Source organism: Monodon monoceros, unplaced genomic scaffold, assembly GCF_005190385.1.
Source record: "Monodon monoceros isolate NGI ecotype Baffin Bay Population unplaced genomic scaffold, NGI_Narwhal_1 Super_Scaffold_21, whole genome shotgun sequence".
Taxonomy (NCBI): Eukaryota; Metazoa; Chordata; class Mammalia; order Artiodactyla; family Monodontidae; genus Monodon; species Monodon monoceros.
The window spans coordinates 50,072,636-50,084,934 of record NW_021703778.1 but is presented as its reverse complement, the minus strand read 5'-3'; the positions used below and the strand labels follow the sequence as shown (position 1 = coordinate 50,084,934).

General features: G+C 33.9%; 1 protein-coding gene across 4 annotated transcripts in view; it reads right to left on the bottom strand.

The window, feature by feature from the left end:
- Positions 1 to 12,299, bottom strand: part of MEF2A (myocyte enhancer factor 2A) — a 173,111-nt gene that overhangs the window by 44,574 nt on the left and 116,238 nt on the right. For 3 of the 4 annotated variants that reach the window (XM_029239812.1, XM_029239811.1, XM_029239813.1), the window contains one exon: positions 622 to 759. In XM_029239812.1, coding sequence (XP_029095645.1) covers positions 622 to 759 — 138 coding nt within the window. Of the gene's footprint in view, positions 1 to 621; positions 760 to 824; positions 957 to 12,299 lie in introns of all 4 variants that reach the window. The other variant, XM_029239814.1, reaches the window with a different exon arrangement.

Genomic DNA, 12,299 nt, shown 5'->3' with positions numbered 1-12,299 from the left:
GTTAAGAAAAGAATAGGAATTTGGAGGTACTGTCACCAAATTGTTTGGGGACATTAACAAAGAGCCAAATAGTAAGCTACTATTACAGCAACTGTATAAAATAATTAAAGATAATTTTGAAACACCACATTTTATAATAAATCCAGCCATTTTACATTTTATAGTCTCAAGGTCTACTTAAGTACATGTAATATTTTAAAAGTTATCGGAGGGAGAGGGAAGTCTCATATGCACCCTGTATTTAAAATCATGGAAATTTAAACCTGGAAGGGACCTTAAAAAACTATGTGAGCCAACTCACTCACTTTACAGATGATGAAATTGGAATCCAGGATGTTTAGGATAGGATGCCCTATCCAAAGACATGGGGACAGTAAGTAGCAGAGCTTGTATTAGGATGTTTGCTCTTCACTTCTATGTTTAAGACACTCAAGATCGAAGATGTACCATTGTAAGATTTATGCAATTTTATTTTGAAGTTCTATAAAACCAAAAGAAATTAATAAAATACTTTTCCCCCTTCTACTTACTGCTGTCATCACCCGCTATGAAAATAAACAAGATGTGTTGTCTATCTCTTCATGCACAAGATAAGATCACAAACCATACTTTAGTACTCACTGCGATTTTATGATTCCGCATCATATTATCAAATTCCTCATTAATTTTTTTATATTTTTCTTCTGTATGTGGAGTTAGCACATAGGAAGTATCAGGGTCTGGGCTGTCGCACCCTCTGTGTTCCTTCTTGTTCAGAGCCTAAATAATGAAGTTAACAAAAAGGATCAACAAATAAAAAGTAGAGGTAAAATAAAAGTACTTACAGGGCCTCGTTTGAAAATAAAATCACTATCTTCATTTAGTTTGCTGAATCTGTCCTCCGAGAGTGGACTGTGCTCAAAGTAATCGTCAGCATCAGGGCTCTCACAACCATTAAGGCCTTTCTTTCTTAAAGTCTGAAATACAATTGGAAAATTCACACACAAATGATACTAACTTGCCATGAGTTTTTTCTGTAAAATCTATTATGAGAGCACAGACTGAATGAACTGGGTAATACAAGAGCCACTGAAATGGTTTTAAATGATCACAATGCACTCTAAGTCTTCAAATAAAGTAAACCTTAGATATAAGCAAAATTATGTTCCCATTATACATTAAGAGAAAATGAATATTTATATATTTGGATTCTTCCTTTCCAAACTTCCTAGAGAATACTAAATTACTCACTGCTCTGATAGTTACAATCCAAATCTGATTACAGCCTGATCAACATATCTGATAGGATCAATGAGTGTGAGACCCCGAAATACAAATATATCAAGATGATATATATATATAAAGTTACCTTTATAAAATGAACATTTCAGCAACTTCATCTACTGACATTCCTTTCTGCCTGAGAGTTTATCCCATTCAACAGAAAGAATAGGCTCAATATCCCAATAATTTCATTCCTAATTTGTTCTTAAATACTGTGATTTTACTACATAACTCTGAAGTATAAAAACTCGAATACTTATTTACATATGACAGTAATGACCCTTTCCTACGTAGAATGTACGTATCGTTAGTGACTTCACATATCTTTAAATTTTGTAAAAAAAACTAATTCAGCATGATCTTTTCCACACTTTGCTAGCTCTTTCTCCAGAGTGCCTTCATGGATTGATTTAGTCCACTGAATTGACTTTCTGGAGAATTTTCTTGAGTGTTATCAGAGTATCCCCTGGACCATATTGACTCTTTTCCTTTCTTCTTACTTTGGGGTACAAATTGGTTGGTTTTCTGAGTTTTAATTTTTTTAATTAAAATCGTCACAAAATGACTTGTTTAGTATTTAAAAGAATACACTTAAAACCAAGGGCTTGATAATCTATAGAATATTAATTCACTTACAGACTAAGTTTTTAAAAATCCTGATGGGTCTTATTTTAAAGTAGAATTTTGGGGTTCAACAACTTAGATAGCTTTGAGACTTGCTGATTTTCCAGCCAACCACACAGGAGTTTTAGGAAGTTAAAATTCTCGAAGTAAGCCTACCTACTTAGGTTAAGAAATATTTGAACAATAGATTAGTACTAGATGAGTGCATTTGTAAATGATTATTTATATTAGATTTAAGGTATATTTTAAATTAATTCATAATAATAGATCTTGGTATCCTTTAAAACATGATTTACAATAATTATGAACGCTATTTTACTCTTTTTTTTCTTGAAAGAACATAAACACACAATACATTAAGATTTGAGAATTTTTTCTTAATTTCTCTGAAGTCTATTTTAAAATTTCACTTTACTCGATTTTTTTTTTTTTTGCATGCTTAAAGGATCATAAGAAATCAGTGGTATAGCTGTGTTAGCTTCTCAAATTGCTTGGCATGCACTAGGAATCCCATACACAATGCCTGAAACTCCCACCACAACACAATCACTAAACGTGAGCATACAGCAAACACTACACCTATTTCCCCAATATCAGCCCCATGGCTCTAAGTTCTATGGGTCTAAGTAATCACATGAACTTTTATGTGTACTTAGCCATAAAAGGTCCTGTTGTTTAGAACTAAAAGGTGGACACGTATCCTCCCCCATTCGTAGTAGCAAGTTCTGCTTGCCAAAGCTCTGCAACTTGCTATCAGCAATGAAGATGTTAACACTCAGAATACTGGAACACAGTGAACTCTTATAACCAACACAGCTCTAGAAACAGAACAAATATAGTAGTCGCCTACACACAGATTTTATCATGAAGTTGATTTATTCTAGCCTGAAATCTCTGGATATTTTCCCCTCATATTCATATATCTTAAGACTAAGTAATTCACAGCCTTGCTCTTCCACTAATAGCAATCACCAAGTATGGTCTCTGAACATTTTTAAATTACAGAAGAAAAAGAATATGGCCTTTGTTTAGTAATTACACAAAAGTTTTATCCTACAACAGTAGGGTTAACTCTACTTGTACCCAAGAGGAAGAATAGTGCTCTGGTATCTCCAGCTCTGCAAGTCTTCACTTTAGAGGGGGTTCCTGTCATTGTGAGAGAATTTAAGAGGCTGTATCAGCTCTGCAGATAACAAGCTAATGTACCTCTGTTGGATACCCAACTTGTGTCTTCTTATCACAAGAATATGAAGAGTTGTTTTGAGGACCCAACTACCATAAAAAGACTTTTTCTGTCTTCTTTATCTTACCACATAGCATAATAATAAAAGTTTCTCCTGTGTCACTGGTACTAACAAGTGGAATGCTGTATCTATTAACAAGGCCAGGCGAGGCATATAAGAAACAGGCTAGCTTCAGTTTTCTTACGTGCTTCAAGATAGCCACAATAAAAACACTTGCTCAATGAAGAAAACAGTCTGAAAGGTCACCACTAAGGAGGAATCTGCTTTTAAGTGGGAAAATATTCAAGAGTATTAGCACTGTGCACTCTCTATAGCTATTAATGATGATTATAATGTTCCACTCTTAAGTAAACAGGACTTTAAAAGTACTTTATTCTTGTACATGTGATTGACAGTTTTTCAGTGCCATTATGGCAAACTTAAGGGGGAAACTCCATAGTGCCAAAATAATTTCATATTTCAGGGGCATATACCATTTAAGTTGATGTATCCCAGTTGCTTTTCTTAAATAACTGTATTCTGAAACACAGATTATGAATTGCTAAAGGGACCAGTGGTGATGAACAATTAAATTATTGATCAGTTTAAGCTGACTTGATACAACCTGTTCTGTGTCCTTCAAATCAGTGTTCTAAACATGTTTAAAGATTCTAACTAGCAAGATTACTTACATGAAATCATAAAATTAGTATACCTACAATTTTCAGTAGTCCATTTCTATAGAAAACAGAAATTTTATTTTTGGAGGGTCAGTTAAACACCTTTAAAAAGACAAACATTTCTACTTGTCACAACAAAGTTAAACTATTAGGATTTTAATAGCCTTTCTTTTTGTGATTTTGGGAAATTTTACGTAGGTTTTAAATAATGAATGCCCTTAGCTAACATTTACCTTCAACATTAGTTACATAGAGACAAATTGTGAAAAAATTTTAAATGGATCAAAAAATAATTGCTAAGTGTCTTTAATCTAAAACAATGCATATGTTGGACACATCCTCCCAGGTTATCTGATTCTTTGTGGTTTGTGCCTGTCTTCAAGCTATTTTACAACTCTGTAGATAGAAGTTTATTTGTAGAAAGCTGATAGTAATGCAAATAATTAGTGTCTATAGACACGCAAATAGATTCTGTCTGAAGGAGGTTTCAACTGACCTCTTTCCTCACTGTGGAAGATGTCAATTTTGCACCTATGAAGAAAATTCATTTTGTCTTCTTGATGGGCTTATGCATTTCTCTAATCTTTGGATTTACCTTTAACCAGTTGCAACATTTTATTCTTGTTCCCTGAGTAATTAATGAGTTAAAAGTATTGACTCATGTTCATTTTATAGCTGCCTAAGAATCATGATTTTACCTTTTCTGAAAAAAAATTGTTTAACAGTTGTAAGAGTGAAACCACCCTTGACTCGTGATTCACAGCAGATCCAAACTCAGGGGAAAAGAGTCTGCTCTTGTTAGAACTTAGTATTGGATTGTATATAGGTTTTTAAAAAAAAAAGCAATGTGCTGTTTGTTATTTAAAATTTTTGAAAATATTTAATTGTCTGATTAATAATCTGTACTAATTTATTATGGTATCAAAAATTAAGGAAATATGATCAGAGAAGGATTATGACCTTTCAATTCTCTTCAAGAGGGACAATAATCTTTAATTTTTGTGACAATTCATAAATGAAATATTATTCATATCACAGTATTAAGAGTGTAACCATCTAAAACTGCAAACCCCACAATCTCTTGAAACAGGGTTCCTCTCCATCTGAAGCTAACGAGTTCCAAAGTAAAATTCAAGCTGTTGGGGAAAAGAGTAGGTAATGTTTTGCCTGTAAGCATTTCCAGGGAGAAGGGATCCCTACATGACATCTGAACTTTCTGAGCTGGATACACCCAAATTAAACTTACAAGTAAGAGGATGTTTTCTTTTTGGTTTTGGTATTAATTAAATCAGTTTTACCCAAATGAAGAGTAACTTAAAGACTTCTACCTACTGATTAAAGACCTCATAGGTAGAAAGGCTCTTAAATTTAAGATTTCTATACCAACTTAAGGAAAAACATTAAAAAACTGAAATTTAGTGGGTATCCTGGCTAGAACTTCCATTTAGGTTACATCCATCTTTATTCTTTGACTAGGTTATTTTACAATTCTGTAGAGATGGATATCAGTTTAAAAGTATCAGAAAACTCACAGTAACTGCAAATAATTCCTGTTCATAGAAATTGTTTTCTGTGGAATGTCACTGATTATCACATTGTGGATACTGACCAATTTTTGCTTCCCCATGTATTGGGTTGGCCAAAAAGTTCATTCGGGTTTTTCCATAACATCTTACAGAAAAACCCGAATGAACTTTTTGGCCAACCCAAAAAATTCATTTCAGCATTCTTTACTGATGTGTGGTATTCTGAGTTCTTCTTTGAACTGGCTGTGACATCTTACTGGTTCACTCGTTAATTAATTAAAATATTTGACACATGTTCACTTTATAGTTGAATGAGAGTAATGATTTTATACCTTCTTCCAAATCTAATCTGAAACTTTGAAGACCTACAGTCCCAACTGACTACTGTACATTTCCATTTGGATATTTGGCTAATATCTCTATTTCAGTTTAACCAAGATGGAACTCATTATCTTTTATTAAATAGATCCCCTTTTTGGACTTAGCTATTCTAGTCAACACAGCAAGCAATCTTGCTGTTCACTCTTTGTTCTCTCCCCACATTAACATGGAATTCCAAATTTTGTAGATTATTATTTCCATTTCCACTGACTATATATCCTCCTTCTCTTTTCTCTTCTGATTTGTCCCTTAAATTGTTACAGATTCAGTTCTCCTCAATACTTTGTACTTGTCACCTTTGTTTTAGATCTCTGATGGCTCTCTGTGATCTAAAAGCAGTAGCCTCTAAACTTTCTAGATTATCCACCCCATCTGTAAACATATTTCACGCACAGCCCCCAATATATGCATACAATGAAAAAATTATATGCATGAATGAGTCAATCTTTTCAAATATTAACATGCCATATCTTAGGATGAAATATAATTTCCATTATTTTCTCCCTGAACCCTAGTAGTTTTATACATCTTACATCCCTCCTGAAATAACAGATGTAGAGTACAAAATCAAAGTTCCTTAGCCTAACTGCAAGTCACCTAACAGCCTAGCTCTTACTTTTTTTTTCCTTCCCCATTTTTATGCTTCCTGAAACCTGACCCAGACAAAGTGGTCAAAATTATTGTCCTAACAGGCACAAAAATCCCTTCACTGATGTCACCCCACTTGTTTGGAAACCCTGTCTTCTCTCTTATTTGTATGACTATTTTATAGCTCACTATGGCCTAGTTTGAACTCCATCTTTCCATGAAACTTTCTTCCCCTGCTGCTTCCTAGGCTGAAATTTTAAGAGCACTTACTCTATAGAGCATTCGTGTAATACAGGCAACACTGTATTTACTTATCTTCCGTATATTTTCTGTATTCTTCAACTAATCTATGAACTTTCAAATCAAAGACTGAAGTCTAGATTGCTTTACATTTTCAGAGTCTAGACAAACAAGGTGCTACACACACATGAAATACGTATTTATTAATACTTGCACAATAAAAAAAAACATAAAAGGAGAGATCAGGATGATCTCTGATGTTATTTCAGGTGTCTTCTAAAACATAAAATTATGGATTTGTTATAATATACTTAAATAATAAGGCAATCCAGAAACATTAGTTTGAACTAGGTTGATCCACAGAAATCCTTGATAGTTGACTGCTTCTGAACTACAAAAATACCATTTCATATGTATAATTTCATATATAAGTTTAACTTACAATAGCCTATACTCTGAAAGCTGCTGGGATATTCTCCAGTGGGTTTTTGGATAGGAAAGATTAGAATTGGTAGTGCAAGAAGACTTCTTATTTTGAATGTACAGTTAGCTATAATCAACTAAGAGCCAAAGATTCTGATTCTGGATCTTATTTTGAACACAGAAGGCTGAAGTATAAACCTGGAAATCTAAAAACCAAAAGCTTGACTTTTCTTAATTAAGGGAAACTCCATGTCATCTATAGAGGATCAACCCAGTTTAAAAAAAAAAAAATTATGTTAGCACTGAGATAAGTGTCCACAGCTCACCAAATCTCCTCTCCTACTGAGAAAGTATCAGTAAGACAGTATCATAATTGAAGCTTTTTTAAATTTGGGAATTATGTTCTGGTTACAAAAATGGGTAATTGGATAAGAACCCAGAACATCAATTTTTACATGAAGACCATCAGTTGTGCCTTCAGGAGAGTCTCTTGCAAACTAGCCATGGTGGCAGAGATGAGGGATCATGTAGATCTTGAGATGGAGTTCCTGATTTCCAGCCTTAAGGAGGCAGGTATTGCTTCCTGTCTTGGGTGCAATCTGCCTATATTCTTTCAATAAGTCCCCCTTTGGTTTGAGCTACTTTAACTGAATTTCTATTCCTTATAATCAAAGAACCTTGATTAAAAAAAAAAAAAACTGTCACAATTCTTTGAGTCATGAGTTAAGTCTCCTTATCTGTCTAAATCATCTAAGTCCCCAAACAAGTCTGGCTAATGCCTCCACAACCTAGCATTCAGAAAAGATCCCTAACCTGGAGAAAACTGACTCAAACAACGATCTTTAAAGTCATGTGTTCTGCTGTTCTACTTATAAAGTTTTAGCAACCTTATCTTTCAAGTTCAAGGAAACACTTTTAGAATTCTGGAATTCTGGGTATATATAAAAACACTGCTTGGCAGGCCCTGAACATTTGCCTCTCATTTTCTAGTCTACATTACTAAATCTGTTGGTGAAACTGGAGATAGAAAGAGTAAGGGAAAAGTAGAAAGGAGATAGGGAAAAGAAACTTGAGAAGGCAAGAACAATGCTGTTTAGACTTTTTTTCTAAGTATAGCCAGGGTTTTTTTTTTTTTTTTACACAATAAACTTAAAAAAACATATTTCAATATGGATTATAAATTAGGCAGAGGCAGCTAATTTTAAATAGATTTCTTTCAGCTTATATTCTGTCATCAGCAAAAAATAACATTTAAAATTTCAGACACATTTATTCCCCATGGAAATTACATATACACACACGTGTGTGTGTGTATATATATATATCAATAAATATATATGCACTAATACATATACATACACTATACTCTGGTGTTTGTTTACAGAGTGAAGAAATCTAGTATTCAGGATATTTTTCATTGTAAATATGTTTAAATAAATATTTACATCACGTGGAATCTGAAATAAGAACTGATAAAAATCCCAGAGGACTGGCATTTTCTGGAATCTTGAGATATGATACTGAATTTTGGATTCAGGAGTCTATACTGCCTGAGTGTTTACCAGGGCCCCTGTCAGACTGCATTTTTAACATCAATCAAGAACTGAAATATACTTTAACATATGCTCAATTTTATAATGACAATTGTCAAATTCCATTCCATACTAATAATAATCATAGCACTTAGAAGTGAAACTAGGGAATTAAAAGTACTCAAAAGGTATATACGCATAGTTTTAAAATGCACGATGACCTCATCAACTGAACCAATCTACAATATCACCACCCACCTATCTCATTTCTGTGAAGCAGCTAAGCAGCTCCATAAACACCGGCTGAATGGATAATCTGTCAGCTCTAGCTTATAAGGAATAAATGAGTGCTTGTAAAATAAAGGAATAATATGTCTTGAGTTCCAAGGAACTTAAACTGGACTTTAGAACTTTTTTTAATGAAAAGTTCTCCTTTTCCCCATTTTTAATAAATTTCCAATTTTGAAAGATACTTCTTATTCTTCCTAGACACTTTAAAAACACACAAAAACATTTAATTTTTAAAACTGGACATACATAAAGAAAGGTGCATCAAAATTTATATAAAATTCAACAATTATAAAGTGAACAATAGTAATTCTAATCAGGTCAAAAAATAAACCAGACCCTATATATCTCCCTCAATCACATAACCCTCCCCTCTCTCCTCTATAGGTAATACCATCTTAAATCTGTGATGTCAACTATCTGTACTTTCTCTATAGGTTTACCATATACATATCCCTAAAACTATAATTTAGCTTTGCTTATTTTTAAATATCATGTGAATGTAATATATGCAATATATTATTTTATCTGGCCTCCTTCATTATACTTTGTTTATTACATCCATAGGATTGCATATAGTTACAGTTTATACATTTTTATTAAATATTGTATTATATGGGAAAAAAACTTTATCCATTCTATTAGATAGACATTGGAGTTGCTTCAATATTTTGGCTATCATGAAAATGTCAAAATGCACATTTCTGCATAGTCTACTGCGTATCTGCACACATTTCTCTAGGGTACATTCTTAGGAGCAGAATCGTAAGTTTGTAACTAAATAATGCAAAACTCTTTTTTAAAGTAGTTGTATCAATGTATATTTCTACCTGCAAAGAGGATTTAACTTGCATTCCCTTGATTACCAAGCAAATGAAGCACATTTCATAACTATTGGCCATTCAAATTTTCTCTTTTGTGAAGTGCCAACTGTTCTAGTACTTTGCCAATTTTTCTATTGAGTTGTCTTTTTCTTATTACTTTAGAGTCATTCTTTTATTTGTAATCAACAAATTCTTTGTTAATTTTATGTATTGTAAAAATCCTTCCCTATTGTGTGGCATGTTTAACACTTGTCTTTGGATGAAAACAGGTTCTTAACTTTAATAAAACCAAATTTATACTTTTGTCCCTTTACAGTTATCCTTTACGGTAGTAATGTTTATGTCTCGTATAAGAAATCCTTCCCTACCTGAAAATCATGAAGATATTCTTCTATATTATATTCTAAAAGTGTTATAATTTTGCCTTTCACATTTAGGTGTATAATCTTCCTGGAGGTAGATTTTGTGTAAGATATGACGTAGGTTCACTTTCACAGTTTTCCCATGTTATCTGTAACCAACTGTCCCAGCAACACTGCTTCAAGAGTTTGTTCTTTCCCCGTTTGATTTGTGATACCACAATTATCTATATATGTGCATGGTTTCTGAGATATTACTTCATTGATATGTTTGGCATTCATGCCAATGCCACAGTATCTTCATTACTGTAGCTATAAAATTAGTCCCAATATATTGTAATGCAAAGCTTCTCATCTTACTGTTCTTCAGAGTGTCTTTTCCCCTTGAATTTCCCTATATATTTCAGAATCAGTTTTTGAATGATTAAAAAAATTCCTTGGAATTTTCACAGGCATTACTTGACTCTATATGGATTATTCATGTAGCACTGACATATACAATATTGAGACTTCCAGTCCATGATATTAGGATACTCTGTTAAGTCAACCCTGCATTCCTGGGATAAATCCAACTTAGTCATAATGTGTATGACTTTTATATATTGCTGGATTTAATTTCTGTATTAGTTAGCATAAGTGATGTCAGATGCTTTAACAAACACATGTCTCTGTGGCCTAACACAATGAAAGTTTCTTATTCACACAAAGGCTAATGAGGATGTTTCTTATCTCAGAGAGCCTTAGGTGAAACTATTCAGAGCCCAGTCATTTATCTTTTGGTTCCACATGAGATCTCAAGAGTTCCCATCTGGATTCTCTGCAGCTGGCTGACAAACAGAGAAGAGAGAGTATGATGATCACGTGGAAGGTATTTTACAGATCAGGCCTGGAAGTAGCATGAATCACTTCTATTAACATTCCATTGGCCAACTCAGTCACAAGACCACTCCAATGCAAGGCAGGCTGATAGTCTAGATGTGTGCCCAAGCAACGGAGAAAATGACTTAATGTGAAAAAAATGTCTCTGATAAAAAAAATTTGTGAACTCAAAAAAAAGTCAGCTAATATTATGTTTAGGAGTTTTGCACTTACATTCAGTGAGACTGACTTCTGATTCTTCTTTTTAGAACTCTCCTTGTTGTTTTGCTATCAAGATTAGACTAGCTTCATATAAAGAGAGCTCCCTCTTTTTCTATTCTCTGGAAGAGTTTGTGAAATATTGGCGTCATTTCTTCTTTAAAATTCTGCTAGTACTTCTTAACAAAGCCACCTGGATTTGGAGTTTCTCTGTGGTAAACTTGACAATAAGACTACTCAGATTTTCTATATCTTTCCTGATTCCATTTTGTTAAACTATATTCTTCTCGAAATTTGTCCACTGAGTCAAAATTTTGAGGCACAATGGAATCCTGAGATTATATGTGCTCAAAAAATTATATTAAAATAGCTGTTGAATAGAAAACTAAATGTTACCTTTGTGATCATCTAGTTCACCTCCTACCTTTATAGAGGAGAAGATTAAATTTAGGAGAGACCCAAGTTCTCACCCCCCAACCCCACCACATCACACAGCTATTAAGTGGCAGTACTGGGACTAGAATAAAAGTCTTCTGATGTCCAGTCTAGTGGTCTTTCCACTACACTGTGTTAGTTCAGACTGCATTAATCAGTCAACAAACAAAAGGGAGACTGCATAGAGGACTGCGATCAGGAACCACTTCAACTACTGGAAAGAGAGCACACTTCTTGTGCACGTGGTTGTAGGCACTGCTTTCAGACTCTTTCCCCAGTTCTTCTATGACCTTATCCATATCTATCTCAGTTAGAAGTGTGTGATGTTCAAGCTATGATTTCTTTGAATTTTAAGGTCTTACCCAGTATATACCCAAGTTTGATGGCAAAGGTGTCAGCAAATGGTAATGATATTTCTCCCCAACACCACCCAAAACAAACAGTTTTGGGGCCCTTCTCTTCCGGGAGCTAGATACTAGACAGCCCAACAGTCTCATTTTACCCACAGGGATAATGTAACCCTGTTGCAGAACTCCACATATAAATGAACACTTTGACAGAGTTGGCTCTTGGAGTACTGTGAAATCAGGAAAGTATATCTTCAAAGCCCTGGCTCTTGGTTCTTCACTATCTGTGTGTGTGTGTGTGTGTGTGTGTGTGTGTGTGTGTGTGTACTTAAACTGTAAAAATGACTTCATTTACTTTTATCTTTTTCCCCTTTAATCCAACAAATATTACTGACAGCACTCTACTAGGTTCTGATATTCACTGATAAAACAGTCATGAGAATCAACAGACAAGAGAGCAGTAAGATGTGGAGATACCTTCCTCCCCAC